The 22,952-nt window shown below is 36.6% G+C and overlaps 1 protein-coding gene across 1 annotated transcript in view; it reads right to left on the reverse strand.

Moving 5' to 3' along the window:
• Window positions 1-22,952, reverse strand: part of USH2A (usherin) — a 391,368-nt gene that overhangs the window by 105,126 nt on the left and 263,290 nt on the right. The window contains exons 41-44 of the mRNA XM_052681187.1: window positions 18,959-19,587; window positions 8,241-8,575; window positions 4,800-4,922; window positions 1,803-1,966 (exon numbers count right to left, since the gene is read on the reverse strand). Coding sequence (XP_052537147.1) covers window positions 1,803-1,966; window positions 4,800-4,922; window positions 8,241-8,575; window positions 18,959-19,587 — 1,251 coding nt within the window. The remainder of the gene's footprint in view (window positions 1-1,802; window positions 1,967-4,799; window positions 4,923-8,240; window positions 8,576-18,958; window positions 19,588-22,952) is intronic.

Raw genomic sequence — 22,952 nt, forward strand, 5'->3', positions numbered from 1 at the left:
TTTCTCAAAATAATTGACAGCCCATCACCACATGGGGAAAGTTTTTTTCCTCTAAACGTCAAGTAAATTAAATGATGAAGCCTGCTGCCAGCAATGGTGCATGGACCTTGCATTTCACCACTGCAAAACAATGTCTGGATTTTTGTCTGGACAGAACGCAGACAGCTCAACCTTGCGCTATGCTACTGGCTTAAGACGAGAAACAATGATTATTTTTTTCCTTCCTGGCATGCAGAACACTGCATTCCTATTTCATCACTTTAGCCATGAGAAACAAACGTTACACTCAACTCTACACAGGCAGCCATTTAGCCACAGTGAAAATGGAAATCTACTGCTGCATGAACAATCATGAGAGTATCTACATATAAATGCATCACACCTTCAGAAGAATTATATTTACAGAGGAAAAAAGAAAAAGTATAATTTCTTCCTAAAGTGTGTTTTACACAGTAGCAGCTTCCCTAGCTGAAGGAAGAAACAACAGTACTATTTTCTAGCTACATATGGAAGGAGATCCATTGGTCTGAGGTAGGTGGATAAGGAAGAATTCCAGACAACCCTTGCTTCTCCGTTTTATCAACTCAGATATAGTCTTATTTTATCTGTCCTGCAACTGCTTTTCCAGCAGGAATCAAGATAAATCTTCGATCACTGAAACACTGCCTTAGATGACATATTCCACTGAACAGAACTCAGATAACTGGAGAGAATTAAAAGCCAGAAATTTGTTGAAAGCCAAAAGCTTACATGTAAATTTCGTAATATGCAGTTTTGTCATAGAAATTGTTAATGGAGCAATAGATTATTTTAAGTGGTACAGATTAAAAAAATGTCTGAAAGCTCTTGGAATATGCAGAAAGAGAGAACAGCAAATTAAGGACTCCCAGGTTTCTAAAGAAAACAAGAAAATTATTTAAAATTAATACTGTGGAAAAAGGAAACATGAGCATTCAAAATAGGGAATACGATTATTGTAACATACGAAGTAATAAAATATGCTAAGGTTTTCCAGTAACGAACAGATCTGCCTTAGCATTTAAACTCTGCATTCACAAATATGTATATATATTTATACATATATATGTATAAATGTATGTATGTACATATATTTTCTCCAATATGTACGGAGGAAATATCCAAAGGATGAATGAAAATAAAACCAGATTGCATTATCCACATCTAGAAGGTCAGAGGTTTAGATTACTAAGGTAATGAAACTTCAGTGAGCTGCTTCAGATCTATTACATTTGTCAGTTTTTATAAGCATGCTTTCTTCAGGCACGCAGTTATAAAATAAAGACACTACATTTGTTGCAATTCACCACCCAGTCCTTATAAAATCATTTGCATGTAAGCCATGAAGAAATTCCCTACTGCTGCATTAGCTAACTAACTAGAGAAATTCGCCAAATCCATTTTAAGAGTAAAAGGAGAGAGAAAGTGAATCCTCATCTTGAAGGAACGTATATGTAGATTTTCATACAAAGAGATGAAATATAACACAAAGACAACAGAATTTTGGGTGCTGTGGTATTGATATCTCATGATCTTGCATTAATTAATTTTTTTGCTTCCACTATTCTCCTTCTGCAGAAATACTATATAGTAAGTACAAACATGACTGAGAAATAGCAAAATGTGCACATTTTTTCCCCCCGTTTCTTCCCTCTCCTTTCAAGGACACTTAGCTGCATTATAAATCAAGACAAGGACTGTATTTCCTATGAGAGCAAAGCAGACCAACGTAAGTGATGGCAGGTTAACATCTAGTTACTGGAATAAATACTAAGCACACTTACTTGGTTTTGACCATTCCACTTCTACAGCAGTATGATTAACAGCACGTGCAATGAGGATACTTCCTTTCTCCGGTAATCCTGCTAATGTAGTAGCTATCACTTCTTCACTTGATGTATATCCTACCTCGTTGTGCACTATGAGCTTGTACTCGTATGTTGTGTACCTAAGACATTTTAAAAATAATTACATGGAAGAAAAAATGCAGATGGAGAAAACATTTGTTTTAACACATCTGCCTGCGCCAAAGTTTTGTTGCTCCTTTTTCCCACCACCCTCTTTAGAAAATTGCAGCTGCATGCCTTGCACCAATGAAGACTCTGTAAGAGCTGTCTTATTCTTGGAAATAATTTAGCACCATTAACATGGTAACAAGAATAGAGCACGTTATTTCACTTCTTCATAGTTGTAGCTTCTGAGGTGTTGAGAGATTATAGCTCAATTCAATATGTAATTACAGTAGTGGCATCCTGCCAAAATTTGGATCAGAATTTAATCAAATGAGGCTTTTTTCCCCTTTAGGGAAACACATTGATTTTAACTTGCAGAATCTCATTTGTAAAAGTGATTCACCACGCAGTCAGGACTCTGCCACTGCAAAAACATGAAAAAAAGCACCTAATAATGCAAATCCACTTAATAAAGTAATTTTCTTTGCAACTGTTTATATTGAACTTATACAGATTTATTAAATTCTACATGTATATTTAGTAAATCAAGTGAGTATCACTCCATAATTTATTCTCTAACTCAAATGACATTAAGGGAGATTCCATAATCTCAAAATTATTTTCATCATCAGAAGCTTGATGCAAAACTGTGTAATTACAATAACACAGGATAATCTTGTTCAAAGTTTTGCTGAATCTACATCACTGAAAGAACTGTCTATGAACACAATAAAGGAACTGTAAATACTCAATATCTGGAGATTTTTCTATAAAAAGCCATTAACAATGTATATTTATTTTGATTTTTTAATTTTTTTTTTTACTCTTTTATTTTAGAACTCTATATAATGCAACCACCCAGCCTTATTTTCCAAAGAGCTAAGCTTTAACAGTTCCTCTAAGAAGGGGAAACTAATGGGACCGCATAGATCCCATTATAATGATAGGCATTTTTAAAAAAGATGATAACATACACTGTGAGCACAGCACTCGTGAGCATATGATATTTTCTTGGACTGGATGAATATTTTCCTGGGTCCTGCATGGGATCTATTCTAGTCTTGCAAGTTAAGAGTGAAAATATCAGATTTGTTTTTGGATTCACATTTTCAACACTGAAAACTACTAGAACACTAATCTATTAGAAATGAAACAGCCATTTGAAGTAACCACTACCAAAATAGACTTCTGGCAGGAATATAATAAAGAGACACAGGAGTATAATGAAAAGACACATTTTTAAACATGACACAAATATGTAAAATAAATTTTGAGATTCAGATTTTCCGTGAAAAGTAAGGCTAGAATCCCTCTACATCTTTTTTCTAGTCACAAATTCCTCTTGAGCCACAAAAAGCAAAAAGACAGTTTTAGGCTGCAAAGCCCTCTCCAAAACAAGCATTCAGGTGTATCCAATGGCTGGGCACACTTTTCTGGCCACAATTGCTTCAACCCAAAACTTCCTTTTGCCACTGAGACCCTGTGGGAACTTGTTCCAGCACTGCTGAAAAGAGCTATGTTAAGACGAAAGAATCATAGAACCATTAAGGTTTGAGAAGACCTCTAAGATCATCTAGTCCAACTGTCAACCTACCACCAACATTGCTCACTAATTACATCCCTCAGCACCACTTCTACATGGTTCTTGAATACCCCCAGGGAGGGTGACAACCACTCCTCGGACAGCCTATTCCAATGCCTCACTGCTCTTTAGGTGAAGGTGTTTTTCCTAATAATCAACAAGAAAATTCTATGGAAAATTTCAAACATGATTTAAGAAAGAAATGGACATGTGGTCAGGGTTGGATTAAAGAACGGCTGCATGATGCATGATCAGATGCTTACAGTAAGCAGGCAGGGAAAAGCCAGAGGCCCTAGCCCTTGGCTCAGTTCAGTCTATACAACAACACTAAAGAACAGAGATCACGTTCTGCTGCTTCACATCATGCTCAGCAGAGATGCCCAGACAGATTTTATCAAAGTAGATGTACATGTATTTGACGGGCAGCGATTGATAAGCAGTCCTCATAAATCATGCCAGCTCACAAGCACAGAGAAGACACACATTCTGAAAACATCTACGAATATTTTACCAAAACTTTACTTGCAAAAGAACAATGCAAAATCTGTATTGCGTCTTCCATAAGGATTTCTGAAGAGGGTATTTGCTTGTTTTTAAGATGTTAGCCTAGACTCTGTGATGGGAAATAGAGACTGAATGAGAGCAAATGCCTTGTTCTATACCCCACAGTATGTCCGTAATATCCCGAGAAACAGAGTGCACCTTCCTTTTCCCCATTTTCTGCACTCTACATTTAATTATGATGAAGCTACAACAAAGCTGCCCTTAAATTACATCTGTTCAAAATGCACTAAGTACTTTCCTCAAGCTTAGAGATATGAAGGCAATCATTAAGCTAAACACACAAGAAAAAACAATGCAGAAACCACCTTTCAGATGTATTCCAACTAGGACTTCACAGTTATTCTGCATGTGCTATGATTTTGCCAAAATCAGACATATGTACGAAACTAGAGCATTTGTACATGTAAATATAAATGGCTTGATTACACACAGATGCTAAAACTTCACAAGACTTGCACATTCATTTGACTTTTAGAGCAATACAATACATGAAAGAGTCAAGAATGACCGAGTAATAATAAATCCCCACATATTAGAATGATTAACACCAAAGATGATGACAAAAACTATTTCATTACATAATTAATATGTTCACTACATAAAGACACAAGAAATACTTTGAACTATTAAACATACACTATACAAAATGCCAGCATTTGTTTTTATAGTTTTTGTAATCTCACCTGCTAAGACCCTTATCTTCATAAAACCACTGAGTTCCTGAGTAAATATTGTGCCACAGATTTAAATCTTCAGGGGGATTTGATGCAAGTGGTTGCTGGATTTTACGTCTCAGGAGCTCATATCTAACACAAAAGACAAGCAGAACACCAGGATTATCTCAACTAATGTTATTACACAAAAAAAAAAAAAAAAAAAAAAAAAAATCTTTTTTTTTTAAAGCCACATATTATTTTGTTTTCACAGCTGTAAACTTTCTGAGATAAACATTCCATTTAATGTTTAATGATTTAAAACATTTAGTTACTTAAACTGCTTTGAAAATGAAAAATGATCACTTTCATTGGAAAGACTAAATGTATTTAATAATCCACAGATTTTAAAATTGTGGAAATGGTATGAAGATGAAGTCCAAGTCCAAATAGTCCAGTTACAGTGTCTTGCACAGACTTGACTCATGTCATCTGACATGCATAGACTGTTCCAGAATATGAAATTGAAATGTCTCTCTTACAAATGTACCGAAATATGTAACCTTGCTATTACTATTTTACACTACTTAAGTGTGCATTTGTGTTTAACGTGTTCATAAATAATCTCAGTGTTGATTACAGATGACAAACGGGCATAGAGTGAGTTTACTTTTCCATTGACAGGGCTTAGCAAAACAATATTGTATTTGAGTAGCTATTCATGATGTGAGCTTGAAAGACCAAACTACTTATTCCTGGCTTTCATGGGTAGCTGAATGTGTATTCCTGTCTGTTATCCAAACAGCAGGTCAGCTGAAGGCCATCTTTCAAAAGGTTTGCCATAGGACTGCCTGATTCAGACCAGCCCTTCCACTCACTCTGCATCACTCACTCTTTCTCATATTTTATATCAAGTCTATATGGAATTTAACAAAGATTAAATTGCTTCATGTCTATACAAACTATACGTTGCATTTTGTAATCATTCTAGGGATTACACAGAAAACTATATTCTAAAGGAAACAAATATATAGATTTGTTCAAAATCCTGTAGGATTATTATTCTTTATTGCATTTCACAGAACAATTTTAATAGGACTTTCATTTCAGTTTTTTGGTATTGTTTCTTTGTAAGTCACTAGAGATTTATCTTTCTTCTACCTTCCTTCTATTTATTCTACCTTCTACTACAGTGGAATTGCTTTGGATGGTAAGCTGCAGTTTTTATCAAAACAATAGTTATATATGTCTATTTAGTCAATTAAGTTGGCAAAATTCTAAGTTCTGAATTGCTTTGCATCCCCCAGTACAGCTGGAAATGTAGTTCTTTCAAATTCCAGCACAGAATTGTAGGGGTTGGAAGGGATTTCTGGAGATCATCAACTCCCTGCTGAAGCAATTCCGTACAGTAGGTTGAGCAAGAAAGCATCCAGGTGGGTTTTGAGTATCTCCAGAGAAAGATGGTCCACAACCTCTCTGAGCAGCCTGTTCCCATGCTCTGTCACCCTCATAGTTAAGTTATTGTGTTCGCATGGAACTTCCTATATTCCAGTTTGTGCTCCTTGTTCTCTTGCTGCATGCCACCAAAAAAATCTTGAAGACTTTTCCCTTAAGCACTTATTTCTGAAAAAATTTCCTTTGATGTACAAGCATTCTGCACTGGAGAAGTTCAACATCCTATCACAGTAGTCTTTCTGACCACTGGCTGCGTGTGCAATTTGACTACATTTTTTTGATGTTAAGATCATTCCAGATTTGAGGCCCTGAATTAAGCTGGTATATAATGGATACTGCATACAATGATTTTGTGTTGATTCAAGTGCAGAAATCAGCTGATAAGCTCTGATTCATGGGAGTTGAAACCTCTGCACCGTGGAAGCAAGGCCAATACGCAGGAGTTCCAGATAACTTTCTTTATTGATTTGGGGAAATAATCCTCAACAGAGACAAGCAAGCATTGTGACACTGACCATAGCAATGTGAAACCAAACTATCATTGCTGGAACTGGGAACATAACTATGGAAATCAAATAACAAAAACTAATTTAACTGCAACTTCATAAAAATATTTAGGTGACTTTATGTGAGAGTACAACTCTCACATCAGTGGTTTATCAATGACAACATAATCCAAAGACAGACTATTACAGTTTCATTAGGAACACTCCTGGCATAATCTGTATAACGTAATTCATAGACAAGCTACAAAAAACTTCAGAATTTTTCTGAACATTGGATTATGATCATGTGCAAATCACCTTCACTGGCAGCTGCTGCTGCTGCTCTGTTTGCTGCAGACTTATTGCTCCATCATGCTGTACAGAGCAGCTGCTCCAGTGGTGGTTCTTGTTGAGGATAGCATGGCAGGCACACCATGAAGGAAATGAAATCTGCAGATGTAGGAATTACTTCAATAATCTATGGTAAAATGGCCATGTTGCTAAATCCAGAATAACAGGCTGCTTTTCAGTTATAGTGTGCTCTAATTAAGCCTGAAGAAAAAGTCAAGCTACTGTGTATAATAATGTAGGCAACTGAAATAGCATTACACGATAATTACTGAGCCCATCAAAGCACCTATAAGAGAGCTACAGATGGCTTATGGAGATATAAGTTTACAGACAATATTTCGCAAAACCTTAAAGCACCAGATAGACAGATTTGACTTTTTAAATTTATGTGCACTTTCTAAATCTTCATGTATTCAAATCCTTGGTGGTTTTTTGTTTGTTTGTTTGTTTTTCTTAATGCACACATAGTAATCACAGAATCAAGATTCCCATTCCACGATTGCAGAAAAATCTCAGAGGAAAAGCCTTATTTTAGTTCCTGTAGAAAAATCCAGATTTATACACCTACCACTTCCTTACAGTAAGCATTTTCATCTCTGATTAGAACCTTGTATTACTTTAACTTCTTTCTTTTACTCTTTCATTCACAACTTGATTAATAAGTTTAGTTCTGAAGCTTATTTTGTGTTATCATGCCACCTTTGTCATAAATAGCCCACATACGTTCACAGAGATCTCATGTTTTTCTTGACATCTTTTCAGCGAAACATTGCCTGAACCTACCATCAACAACTAGCTGATCCTACAGAGCAAAACAGTTATATGGCTTTGCAAAGGTCCCATGCATGCTCTTTCTGCCTTTTCAGGCAGTGCTGATTTGAAAGACCCATAGGATTCTTGAAAGCATTCTTTCAAGAACAGTAAATTCCACAGCATGGATGCCACATGTGCTCTCAATAGTCCTGTCTCCTCTGAAGTTCAAAGTAATTCAAAGTTCACCCAACATTATCTGCCTCCAGACATACTCAATTTCTGTAAGTCCTCTCATGGGCGCCTGAACCCGAAAGAGGAATTTCAGAATGAGAAATGAAGAGATTGCATGATGAAGTTTGCATTGCCTAAAATTTTCTGAGTCAGACATAAAAGAAAACTGCCAATTCACCAGCAACTAAAAGCTTACCTCAAATGAGGACCATTTGGCCTTAGTGGTGGTTGCCAAGATATGGCAATAAAGGACTCGCTGATTGGAGTCACAGACAAGGGACCGATGCCCTCAGGAGCGGTTGAAGGTGTGGTCACACTGGTAGGCAAACTCTCTGTGCAGCCTCCTAGTAAGCCATTGCCTCCAGAACAAGCTACTACAGTGATAGAGTAGTTTGTGTATGGTAAAAGATTAGTCACTAAGTAACTTAACGTTGATGCAGAATTTCCAGCAATGACAATTCGTGGATCAGGCATGCGAATCTCGTAGTTTAGGATTTCACCATTCTGTATCAGAGGAGGTTTCCATGAGACCTGAAGGAGGAGAAAAATATAAAAATAAATGACTGACTGCAGAATGCAGAAAAACAGATGCAACATGGTATAAATGGGCACAGACATAAACTCAAATGGGCTTTTACTTCTCTGTCATGACAGACTTCGTGTTTGACTCACGTATCTGAGACTGATTTTTAAAGGTACTTCAGCCAGAAATCTAACCTTTAATTTCAGAGAGGGTTTCTGGCCTGGGGTTTCAGAGATGACACTAGCCATTGAAAATCTACCATCAAGCTGGACCAATAAAATGGGAGCGCTCCATTTCATTCTAAAGGTATTCAGGTGCATTAGCAAAAATGCACTGAGCATCATAAATACCACTGTTATTTATTTGCGTAAGATATACTGCTTGGTGTGTTTGCCTCTTACTGGTAGAGTAAGAACAAATCTTGTTTAATATTTGCATCATTTTCAGAAATGTATAATTGCATTAGCTCCTAAAAAACCAAGACTTTTCATACTTCTTATATGATGAAATCTCCTATTTTTCATTTTTCAGTAAATTACATTGCTAATATCAGACAAGTAACATTTTTTCCATTTTCAAAATTATAAAATTATGCTGAGAATACTTAACGCTGCTATGCTTCTGTCTTGATTTGATTTATACTTTTTTTTTTTTTTTTTTTTTTTTTCAAATGCATTTTATCTATGTATTATTCTTACCAATTCCAGTGAGGAATCACCCCAAATCATTGTACCATAAACTGCGATAAAGTGCAAGGATGCTCTTCATACTTTTGTAAGGCTTTCTGCCACTGTATCATGAGAGAGAGGATTTCAGTCCAACGTAATGAGGACATGCAACTATTATAAAGAAACTCAAAATTGATGAAGTTTGCATAATAGCATTGATTAGTCCTTCATTCCCTAGAACTCTCACTGTAGGAAGTATAGCACCAGTTCTTTGCTCATCCCTGTGCCTGTTTTCCCTGCTACTGAGCCACTCATCTAAAACAACTGCTGCTTTTTTCCTCCTGTGCATGGGATATGCAAGGTTTGAATCCAACGATGCAAAGGACACAGAACTGGAGAACATCAAGATGAAGATAAGTGAAGAATAAAATAAACAAATATAATAATGAAGTTGTGATACTGAGATACCTCAAGGTGAATGTTTTTCAGTAATTCTCTCCAGTATTTGAAGGAAGTGTTTTTAAAATGGTATATACTCTATTACAGAAGGCAATGGAAACAGAGAAGCTTGATTTAAAAGTGATTTTTAAAGGACTCCTGGGGATTAGGAAGTGTTATATCTTAGGTACAGAAGGACCTCTCAGGCTGTCAGACTTGCAAGAAACCTGGCAGCAAAGTACTAGAGAAAGCTGAAGGATTTTGATAACAGAATCTGGAATACAATTAAACAGAGAATTAGAAACAGGGTGATTTTGAGTAAAGACAGCACAAACAAGATTATTGGTGCCCACATAGGAAAGGCTTAGCTCTGGCTAATTATCAAATGCTGCATTCAGATTTCTGTTACTTGTGGTCCCAAATAATGATCAAACAAATAAAGTACTATAAACACAGCACTGCAAAATTTCACAGAATGTAGGACGCAGTTCTGCATTGTTCTCACAGACACTGAGCAGAAGTCTCATTCTAAGGTAGTTAATGAGATCTGGTTGTAAGTTTAAGAAGCAGACAAGAGTGGATTATTAAAGCAGGCAACAGAATGTTTTGTTTTCAAGTGCAATTAGAAAGCATTCAGGTCAGTAAATTTCAGGTGAAGTCTCCAATCCCAATGCTTTTTGTTGTTATCATACTGCACACACCAACAGGATGCATTGTATATAGCACAGAAAAAGGGGAGTGTGCATGGGCTGCTTATTTTTGGGGACTTACTTTGGAGTTACTGAAAAAGCAGAGAAAACATCAACGGATGGAACACCACAGTAAAACACACATTTTTGCAATGATTATATATATATATATATATATGAGGTATATATATATGTATATATATATACATATATATATATATATATTAGAGGTGTAGCACCTGTTCTGAAATTTTGCTTTGGTGAAGTGTGACTGAAGATAATATATTCTAATTTTTTTTTTTTTCAGAGTGCTAATACAGTACAATTTGTCATTACCAGCAAGAAAAACCCTCTTACTTGTTGCTAAACGCAAGGCAGCATCTAATAGAAGACCTGCATGTCAAATGCTTTGGAACATTCCTGGTATTACCCTCTCAGAAGAAAACACTGTCTATGAATGCTTGCCTTATACAAAATCTTACTTAATCACTCCTTTTACTCTGCATTTTTGATACACAAATTTTATGTCTAGACAAACAAAACTAGATAATAGAATTTGCACGGGACTTGTCATATAACGTAACTCCTTGACATAAGGACTGTGTTAATGTCGTGAGAAGAACAGACACAACTCTAGAATCTCAGTTCATGAGTCTTATATGGAATATGGAAGTCACCAGGTGTTCCTTCACAGTATTTGCTGTGCACTAGAAGATAAAAAGTTTCATAGTGTGCATAACCTATATGCTGCATGGGGCTTACACTGGGAAATTTTTCAGGGTTATTTTTTTTTTAAGAGAAGTGAAAACCAGGCTGAATAATTCAATCAGCAGGACCATAACACAGAAATGAAACTTATTTTCTTCTGTGCATGGGTATATCACGCAAAGATATGAAGAGTAGTTACTGTTTTGTTTAATATTTTTAGAACTAGACAAAAGGATGACCAAGGATACCGACAGTCACTGGTCAGCTGATGTGCTTTGAGTTGCCTATGTCAGCTTGCAGTGGCAGGACATGAAGCTGTCAACCAGCCTCTCTCTCTTCGGTAAGGAAAGCTGTTGTCTTTTCACTTCAGTGACAGGCCAAGGTCAAGGGACTGCCTGACCAATATGATGTAAAGGAAGGTGAAGGAGGCAGCTTGGTTAACACATATGACACTGCTGGATCACTTCTCCACTTCGATGCGCCAAGGTTTGAGGTAAGAGCTTGGCAATGCATGAAAGCAGGAAAGCTCACTAGACAGGCTGTGTTGGAAGGAGTAACAGTTTGTTCATTGATTTGAAGCTCAGCACTGAGACCATGAAAGAGGATGCCCATGAGGAAGAGAGAATAAGGTAACTACTGGGAGAGATTAACTGATTCAATGTAATGACTCTGGAAGCTGTCATTTAAAGATCAAAGCACCTTATTTTCTCCACCACAAAATTTAAAGAGACAGAAATTAGCCATTTTCTCCCCATTAAACACTTATAACCTTGAAAGTCTTTTTTTTTTAATTATTTTTTATTTTTTTATTTTTTTCTGTGACAGCAGTTGAAACCCGCAGCTTAGTTCTGAGCTATGGTAAGGGAGGCATTGGCACTTAACTGTTTTAATAGTTCAGGCCTGGCTTTAACAGTTTGTTTTCAAATCAGCATGTTTGGCTTCATTCTATTTTAATTTTTCCTTGCTTCTGCTTGTAATATCTATGAACTTAGACTAGTAAATACACTACTGAGAGCTTTTCACTGCTGGTCTCAGAGTGCAGTGTTAGTCTCAAATTGCAAGTGTTATCATTTAAGTTTTACTGATGAATAGACTAAATCCCAGAATAAGTTACATAACAGAAAGAAGAAAACCTGAAAAGAAAGACTATCCCAATTCTGCACTCCAGACACTGAACCACCGTCCTTCGCAAAAGAAAAATAAAAAAATCAGAAGTAGCTGGGAGATTAATTTTGTCACAAGGTCTCATCTGATCTCACAGAAATTATACCAGGTTTCAATCAGAAGTCAGCATCACACCAGAAAAGCAAATCCTGACTGAGGTCAATGATAATTACTCTTACAGACTTTGCAGATGAATTATATCCAACTTCAGCACTATCACAGAAGAACTGTACAATCAGCTTTGCAATAACAGACTACTGCTACAAAAACTTCTCTAGCTCTCTCATAGATGGGGGGATACGCAGATGAAAACCTGATTAGTTCACCTCGCTATATGATCTGTACTAAATGAGCAAGCTGTGCAAGAAATCACAATCCTAAAATGTGGAAAACCTCTGGTGTGTAAGTTAAGGTTGTTCCTATGGGTGTTGGTGTATCCTAAGTCGCTCAAGCAGCACTTATGTGGCAAATAAACCAAGGTCTCCCTGACCTTAGCAGCACTACAAGGCAATCTTCACACAAGGATTGATTGCTCCTAAATAATTTCCCCTATGCACCAGGCATACCTGCATAAAACTGCAATAGAAGTGAACAAATTCCAACCTTTTTCCTCCTCCAAATAAAGCTGCCAGGTCTTCTTGCATTCAAGGCCTACACACCTTCAGTGTTCAAGGAGCAGACGTCAGGGTTGCTCATATTCTTAAAATATTCTTAGACAACTGTCACTTGAAGCATTTTGAAAATGAAGAAACAAAACACTAGGAGTTTAACCTGAAGGAGAGGTCTTCTTATCAACATCATGCTTTATCACAGAGGTAAAATGCTAAAGCTTCACCTTTGTGTTATTCACCAGCTTCAGCAACCATGGAGTTATTCCAGCAACAATTCCAACAACATCCAACCCTCTGTAATCAGAAGCAACTTCACAGGGCAGCACACATCAAAGCACGAGATAAAAGTGACTTCAGAACACGCATCTATGTTGGCAATTTCATAGGAATTGGGTAAATAATAAAGGAAACAGCTTTCTTTTCACAAATCGTACTCAAACTGTAACTAAAGCTATTTCACAACATAAGTGAAGTGTAAGTGGCATCCGTTCCGCACAACTGAAATCTTTCTCTCAGGCCTTGTATCTCCAGCCTCTTCAAAGAGCAACAATGACAACAGGCATTTAGCTGTCCACTATCCAACTTCTGAGCCAATAAAGGACAGAATTCAACATATGTATATATATTGGGCCCTGTTAATTTTGTTTTCTCATTTTAGATCCAATTTATTGGTCAAATCTGAGAAATAGTTACTAGAAATAGCTACTTTGGCAACAGGAAAGGTTGCGGACTGCTCAATCTGCAGGCTTCCACTCTATCTATCTACGTTACCATTTCTTACATGCAAAGAAAATGGCAGGTGAACTGTAACTCAAGTGATTGTCATCTGAGGGTGAGAACAAATATAAACGGCACTGGAAATAAAAGCCTGGAACCCTTCCTCAATCAGAGAGCCATGAGGAAATACTTGAGAAACGGAAGTAATTACTACAGAATTAATGACATGGTCTGAAATCAACATGCACATAAGAAATTAGAAAGAAGAATGACAGGTCGGGGCTATAGAATCACAACTATACTGCATTTCTAACACACAATATGTACATAACATGAATCAAGAGAGAAGTCAAATAAATTATAATAATTTTTGTTTTTCTCATTTTGCATCTAATAAATTTGAAAGAAGTTTCTGCAGCTGATGTTATAATGAAGGAATACTGTAGCCCAAGAATTATATGCCAATAAGGTACTTATTTCAACCACCCAGGATGAAATCAATCTCTTATCACCTATCTGCACACCAAGAAGAAAGATCTTTCCTTTGTCTTAAGAGAAATTTCATGATTAAGTACAGCTCATGCCACCTCCTAAAAAGTTACACAAAGAAAGATAGAAAATGGCTGCAGCTTCTTGTCTATGGGCAGTCTAGATGGCAACACTGGTCAGCTAGGAAAACAAGACAGGCAAATACTCATCAGCAAGTCTCCAGTTGAGCCAGTAATTAAGATTACAGCTGCCTTCCCTATGCCAAAGATCTTAAGGGAAAACTACAACAGCAAAAGGGAAATCTTTCTATTTAAAGTTAAATGGCCAAAGTTGGAGAATTTACAAACTGCAGTTAATTTAATTCAGTGTACACAGCCACATAATGCTTTTCCTACACAATGAATTCCTTTAAATAATTATTCACCGTGTAAACCAGCTGCTTTCTTGAGCCACTCAACCTAGCCACATTCTTGAATGTCATATCAGTGTGAAGTGTCAGATTAAAGCATCACAGCAATTGCAACCCTCACAAGAAAAGGAAACAATTTCTTTGATACTTCCGTATATTAAGGTATAGCAAATCTTGTGTAACAGGAATAACAATTCATGGCATTGGCATATACTAAATAAGTGGTTTTTGCAGTTACTGAATACCTCCACTTCACTTTGGCATTTAATCAGCCACAAAAGCAGTTTATTGTGCAGTATACTCTACTACCACAAACATTATCAATTCAGCAAATATTTAAAAAATATCATGCAGGTGTCACAGAAATGGTTACTTTAAAAATTATTGACAGCTTTACACTTCCTGTTGCACAAAAGAAAGCAAGTTAAATGTTACTGAGAGATATCAGTCCATTCTGATTAAAATAGAATGTTAAAGGAGCACATACACATCAAAAGTGTTTATGCCAAGTGACCTGCTGTGATGATATTTTCCTCCTTGCAGAGTGAAAGCTTTGGTCTATGAAAATAAGCTGTATACTCAAGTGAGTACTATCCTGGAGTGCTTTGAATTCCTCACATCCTCAAATCATTTATATTGATTCTATGACTAAATAAAGGAATGGAAATATGTTTCTCTCTCTCTCTCTTTTAATAAATTCTCTCTGTTTTCAGTATAAGTAAATATTTGCACTCCTGGTTTAGGGATTGGTTGCACTGACAGCTGAAAGCCTCTATTGATTTGCAACCCTGGCTTGGTAAAGGAGTCTCTCACTAATCTTTCCCACAGTGCCCTTCCAATACTTTCTGTGCTAACCTGGAAGGACAGCTCTCTCTAGGGCAAGGGGTAATTAAACTCCCATATTGGCTCCTTCTTGAAGAGATAGCTTATTTTGCATTCTCTGCTTAAGATTCACCATCGTAGATACTGAACAAGATGAGAGTGTTGTAAAGCACAAGCAGACTCCACAAATGTGATTCAATAGTAGGCTACTCAGGGGAGAAAGCCTGCAATTCTGGGACTCTCCTCAGAGTTTAAAGACAGCAATGTAAAGCAGTTCCAAATCCGATCCAACCCGCTTCCACATATGAAAGCTTTTCAACCAGCAATTGACAGTCCTCACAAAAAACATCACAGTAATTCTGGCCTGGAAACAAGTAGGGCTGCTCTCAAAGTAATGTCTCCCATTCTGTTATACTGGCCCATGACAGCAGAGGCGGATGTTGGTGGTATGACAGTAGAGATTGAACTTTCCCACCAATATCCCTCACGTATTGTTGCTGTGTGACAGATGGCAGCAGAGGGGCACTCTGACAAAATGGAGTCTGATGTGGAAGTGTGTATGAAGCAAAGGTGTGTTGCTGAATTCCTCCATGCGGGAAAAATGGTACCCAGTAACATTCATTGACACTTCCTCAGAGAGACCCAACAGTGATGTGAGTACAGTGAGGTGGTGGTAGTGCATTTCAGTAGTGGTGACAGGACATGGAAAACAAGCCTCGTTTTGGATGATCACGCAAGATGTTTACAAGAATGGCATGCAGGCTCTTGATCTTCTAGTGAAAATACATAGCTAAAGGTGGTGATTTTGAAAAAATAGAGAACATTCTCAGCTTCAAAACACTATAAAATCATCTTACTGTGCTCTTTGTAACTTGGAAAAAAAGTAGGAGGCAACCTATGGAGCAGCCTATGTACCATAAGTCTGTGTTGAAGACACAAAAATGGCTTGGGGAGTTATCTATACAGATCTTCTATCTTGGTAGAAAGAATAGAGAAAAAAAGTTTGAAATGGATGCTACTTTGATTATCTCATATTCTCCTTTAACAGAACAGTGACACAGACCACATAATAGAATCTCAATATCATAGCAATGTCAACTAGCTTTCAGAATCTTACTCTGAAATGAACATGCCTCAGATTTAAAGAGAGGGAAACAACCATACCACCCACTAGCAAAATAACCCATTTGACTTATGAGAAGACTAACAAGGAAGGCTGCTTCTATCTGCCAAGAAGCAGAAGGTGAGAAAACCAGTGTGTGCAACAAAGTTGTTCCACAATTCTTTCAGTTGTGTTCTGCAATAAGCTCTCCCGCACCTATAACCTTATTTCAGTTTTTAGAAAGTATTGTAAATGACAGTAATAATAAAAAAACTAGCAATCTCTTGCTGTCCCGAATGAGTAAGATTTTTATGGGACACTTAGAACCTTAGAAATCAGAAGTAATGTTTAATTGTCAGAATATACAGGATTTGTACCAAGTCATATATGGCATTTTTGCGTGCCTCTTGCCCTGAAATTATGAAAACTATCAAGTTAAACAAAACAAAATAAAACTAACTAAATTAAATAAAATACTAGAGAAGATGGAGGAGTTTCTGTCAGCACCGTCAAAGGATACCGATAGTTCATACACCGTGGAAGAGAATTTTCACTACAGGTCAGATAATTAGAATACAGTGTATTTGGAAAAGCATATACTTAAGTCACTTTTATCAGTTAAATGCTGCCATATTTAATTTTTAACGTTTTAATCTAAATATTTTAATCAAGAAAAATGAACCACAAAATCAAAGTGTGGAAATAAAAACATCTGACCATTAATATCATTGATAGAAATTAGTCTTAACAAACTAAATAAAAATGAGACTCCAAGCAGAGAAAACCAAGCTCAAAACTGTAAGAACAGCAGTAACACAAAGAATGTCCACAATTTGTACAGAAGGTCATACAGTGACGATATTAAAGGGCTTTAAAGACTTCTGAATGTTAATGATAGACTGGATAAGAAGAGGGAAAAAAAGCATTCAAATTCTTTGGCAAGAAAGGAAAAAAATTCAAAGCATTGTTTTATTGTAATTAAATGATTAGAGAATGAAGACTGCACTGTCTGATTTCACGTTTCAGAAGAAATAAATGATCAAACTGACTTACAGTATTGGTAGATTCCTTAATCTTGAAACTGAGCAAAAGAAAATAAAATTACAGCTGAGCACACACCTCTGATCTCAAGAAAAGACATCCAGTCAAAAATGACAAAGCTGCTGATAACTCGCATGCTTATATAATTGGGATTGAGTGTTGACTGCATTTGGAGAAAGAAGAAAATATGGGCAAAATATAAAATTATTATGCCCTTATCACATTAACTGAAGCATTAAAGATTGTGGTGACTTCTTTTTTCTCCACAAATACAGTTGAAGCCAATGTGTAAAAGCTCATGTAATACAACGTGGACATGGTAAGCAAGCCACTGAACTAGGGCTGCTGTTTACTCAGCATTATTTCTTCTGGTAAATCCATGAAATATGTCTTAGTGTAAATTGTGGTAGATATTAAGATGTATTTACAGCAACACAGATAGTAGAGTCTTGGATGTATATAGCCCAAATCTCCAATAAGCAGTCTGGCAATTCATCACAATTACTAGAGGTCGATCATTATTAATTCTTACGGTAACCACTGTACTCATACTGAACTCATTTGCCATTAATGTGGATGTAACAAGCAATTCCTTAGACATTACAACATAAGTTTAAGAGCTCAGGATTTTTTTTATATCTAGTCGTGAGTGGCTTTAATCATAGTTTAAAATTATGCACAAAGCAAAAAATCAGCATTGGTTTACTGCTCAGATTCACACCCTCAAACTGCTTAGACTGCACTGGTAACATCACTATGTTTACCTTTTGAAAATACGATGTATACCAAAAATAATAAATCTAACAGATGAACTTCAGTCTTATGCAAATGTCCTTTGTTTTGTGCTCTGTTGAGCAAGCTACTGTACCAATACTTTTGGCATTAGTACAAGACTGAATCCATGGAAGCATGTGTGTATTTACACAAAAGAGGCTTCTAAGCTACAAAAATCCCTCTTGTTTGGTTACACTAATTTCCCTTGAATGAAGTTTGTATGCAAGCCAAAACAATGGTAGTTATCCTGTCCTCTAGAGTTCATTCCCAACAGAACGATGCAAATAATTGAAAACTTCCTAGGTAGCCCTGTAAGACTATTCTATTGTAAATCAGGAGAACAATATTGCTATGTTTTTCTTCTTTGCTACTTTACAAAATCTGATTGCTATATATTAGGCTTACTGAATTACATAAAAATTCTTTTTACTTAGCATTTTAATGAAGCCTTGAAATATTGGGGAAGATAGTAGGTTATTTTCTGATCTGATTAGGGAGTTAAAGGTAAGCATTCAAGTTTAATATTCAAACTACATCAGGTGTATACAGAAAAAAATGAATTGGAGTAGAACGGCAAGAGGCTAGCAAAAAGGGAAGATGGAAAGGAACGTAATGCTTTTGAACCTAAGGATAGATGCTAATTATTTAGCTATCCCTGCAGCAAATAAATGCTAGCTCAGGCAGTAGATGTCTCTCTTAAATACAAGTCACTACAGGACAAACCTGTTAAAGACATGAGGTGATGAAAATGATCTTTACCTTAACTGAACGTGGTCCCTGCACTTCTGCATCTGGTATCTGAACACCCGCAGGTCTTGATGGTCGAGTGGTAACTTCTGACCATGTGCTGCTGTTTGTGCCTCCATTAACAGTGCTCATCAGTATCCTGTATTCATATTTCTGCCAAGGGCTCAGTGCAGTACTCTGGTCAATATAGCTCATGGACTGACTGAAAGGAAGAGTCACCACAGTTGATAGTTGTTCTGTTCCTTTTACCCTCCTTTCTATTGTAAGATTTTCCACCAAACCATTTGGGTGAGCAGGTGGTTGCCAGGATATAACCACAGAGGTTGGAGTATCAGAATACAGATCTGGAGCAGGAATGCCTTCAGGTACATCTGGAAGAGTTCGGATTGCTGGGGTCTTGGGTGAAAGAGAACATCCTTTATATGTGCAACCCTCTACCTGAAAGTCATAGACAGTGTAAGGATGCAAGTCTTCCACGGTGTAATTAGAGCTAGCTCCTGTCACTGTAGCACACAGTTCACCATTTTGGTAAATATTATAATGAGTAATAATGCCATTTTGCTTTAAAGGATGCTGCCAGGTGATGCTCGCTGCCCTCGACGTGGCATTCAATAGCAGAGGTGGATCTAAAGGCCCAGGCTCTGTAACAGTAAAAAAGAAAGAAAAATTACTAATAATCTGTTAAAGTTATTGGTCAGAAATTGTACCCATCAAGAGGTCTTCAAAATAATGCAAGAAGTTAAATCTATTTAAACAGTATCTCTTCAGAACCCATAGGCCTGACAATTCAAGGGATGAATATAGCTCTCATCTTAAAGGCAAGCTGCTCTATAAGTATACTTTCCCTCCTCTTACCCCCCAAATCTTTTTTCACCATGTATCTCAACTGTGCCCTATTGACGCTGTCAGCATGTGGAAAAAATGTAATGCTAAGTATCAATACAGAATTGCAGTTCTAGCTATCGTTGATATTTTCTAGAGCGCTAGCTACTAATTGCAACCAATAGCACAGCCAACAAAGCTTCATATTTTACAGCTCAGTAACCCCTCCTGCATGTCTCATTATATATTCAATATTTTACTTCATTCTGTTTATAATTCTAATCCATTTTTTGCAATTTATCTACTCCCTGTTAATATTATAGGTGATTTTTTACTGTGACTGTGACAGAAGCTGCCGATTTAGCTCTTTCACCTACTGATAAATAAACAATGCACAGATCTGACCTTTAGGTTAACAGGTTTTATGCTTGCTCCACTCAGCACTCTAACTGATTCAATTATCATAAAGGTTCAGGAGCTTCCATGAATACTGAAAAAGACCGACCATATGCCTGCATAGGTGTTGTGGAACAGCAAATACTCTGCAGCCCTCCAGAGAAATTCCTTAATTGTAAATAATTTCACCGTGCGACACAATCAAGTCACCTTGAATGCAAAACCCTCAGCCTGTGGAGGCAAAGTGTTATTTAAGCTTTACTGGGCTGCGTTAAATTCTGCAATTTGAAGGGCTGTTAAGTTTTTCAATTGAAATTTCATTTAAAATGCAGGTGCTTTTTATTATATTGAGGCTTTACTGCTCTCTAGGTACAAGCAAGAACATGGTGCAATAACACAAATCTGGCTCAATCACTGATCAGTAACAGCTGTAATTCCAGAACATTTAGCATTCTTATAAACCACGTCCTGAAATCTATAAATTGCTACAGCAGATCAAGAAAATGCTATATTCCCCCTATTCTGCCTGTAGCAATTTTGACATTTATGAGGTTTTCCTGTGAACATTACATTTTATTGAAATCTTAAAAAAAGATATACTTGGATTTAGTAATTGTTTAAAATAGCATTAGGCATGGGGACTTCAGGAGAGCAAGTTTCAAATATTAAGGGTTGAAAATTTAAAATTCATTAGTGGTTGCGTGCATGCAAAGACTCCGGGACATAACATAAGATATGCTGAATTCCACATCAGTCAACAATGCTATCAGTTAATTCCTAGTGAAGGAGCATGCTGCCCAAACCCAAAGTAGCAGTATCTCAATAGGAAGAATAATTAATTTTACCAGAAATTAAATACTCCCTACTAATTGTTATGTAGAGAGAGAAACAGGGAGAGAGTGAAAATAGGGGCCAGAGGAAAGAAATTCAGCACAAAGACTGTTTTTTTCTTTATTTTAGAATAACAGCTGAAGCAGTCAGAAGTCCCATTTCTCCTCCTACATACAGAGAGATGTAAATCAGGATTATTGCACTGATGTCTGTGGAAACAGTGATGTAAAATTGGCACAGCAAGCTTTTTCTTTCTTTCTTTCTTTCTTTTTTTTTTTCCTTTACATTTGAAAAAAGAACAGTGGTTTTTTTTTTTATTATTATATGATGCATCACAAAGCAACTCCATAAAACCCATCCATATCACTATTCCTGTTCTACTCTCAGTGATAATAAGGACAGAGTTTTATATTAATGCTTGTGCACTCTAGGATTAATTTAGATCTCTGAATTTACAAGTATAAAAGATGATCTCTTGTAAAGAGCAATCCAATTCTATTTGCATGTACTCTTGGGCAAAATCAATTAGGTCATAAGCTGGAACAAAATTTGGTCCATTCACTGCAAGACAGAGGAGTGAGGATGTAAGCCTGAATTAGATGTGTATTCTGTAAAAGAAAAATTTTGCTGGGGTGAAAGAGGAAGATTTGCTTCGGAATTGAAGACCTTGAAAATAAGATGCTGCAAATTCTTATTTAATAGGGTGAAAGGAGATTGAAAAATGAGCTAGAAAATAGCACTTTTCATATTACACTTCATACATTTGGCTAGCATATTGTGAGCTTCTGCAAGGAAAAAAAACCAAAGCAAAACAACAACTGAACAGTTCGTTGTGAGGGAACGGAGAAGTCTTTTTGTTTCTACTGAATAAGTTGCTGATATTACAGGTGAAACATTCAAGTTGAACTCCTCCTACCCTGAGTTTAGGCATATTCCTTAAGGACAATCTGCAATGTATGGAGGAGGTGTCAAACAAATTTGGGTCCCCCTAGTCCCTCCCTCCCCCTTCAAAAACCCATATTTTGGTAGTTAGATACGTTCCCATACATTCCCTACTGCCCTTTTAAAAGAGAGACTTTTAAGGCTCTCAGTTCAAACAAGACATTTGAGAGATGCTTAATTGGCCCCACTGGATGGGAAGGCATTAAATCCTGGTCCCTCACTCATTCTGTATAGCTGTTTTTTAAATGGCAAGCAGAATCATCTAATTCTATATACAAATCAACTGGCATGATACTGCTTGGTTGAAAGGGTCTCCACAATTATGTAAAATGCGAGTATTAACTATAATTGGGATAGTTTGCTAATACAATAAAAAGCTCTGAACATGAGAAAAGTTATGCTCGCAGCAGTAGCTATCACTTTCTAAAGTAAGAATTCATGGATGAAATGACATGAAAAAGATGGTTATAAAATTTTAATGGAATGATAAAAGGCAAAAGTCAGCCTCTCAGCTGAATTCTTAAAATCCCTATATATCACAATCAGCTCCTTAACTGTAAAATCAATGTGGAGTATAACATGTTGTCAATGTGGTTGTCACTGGAGGGAAGACAGCAAAGTATGACAGCTACGCAGCTCAGTCTTACAATGATGAAAATAAAATCATAAGGCTTTTCACATGGATGTAACTGTTTATAGAAGAAATTATTGAACACAGAATTTGTTGGCATATTTTTCTGTAAGATTCTCAGTTCATATTTTAAACGATTTCATTACAGTATGTATTAATACTGGAAGGTACTTTCATTTTGGCAAATGAAATTATCTTTTACAGCAGGCTGTTTTGCTCATCTGCTTCAAAAGTTCAGACTCTACTTAAAAGGAAGGCACAAAACCATCATTAATCTTTTGAAATTCCCCGACTAGAATCACACATTTGTTTACTTATTGTACAGATGAGGGGAGCCGGGAGCTCTACTCTCCTAGATATATTTCAGGGGAATCTATACTTTCA

Source organism: Tympanuchus pallidicinctus, unplaced genomic scaffold (genome assembly GCF_026119805.1).
Source record: "Tympanuchus pallidicinctus isolate F22 unplaced genomic scaffold, pur_lepc_1.0 scaffold1, whole genome shotgun sequence".
NCBI classification, from domain to species: domain Eukaryota; kingdom Metazoa; phylum Chordata; class Aves; order Galliformes; family Phasianidae; genus Tympanuchus; species Tympanuchus pallidicinctus.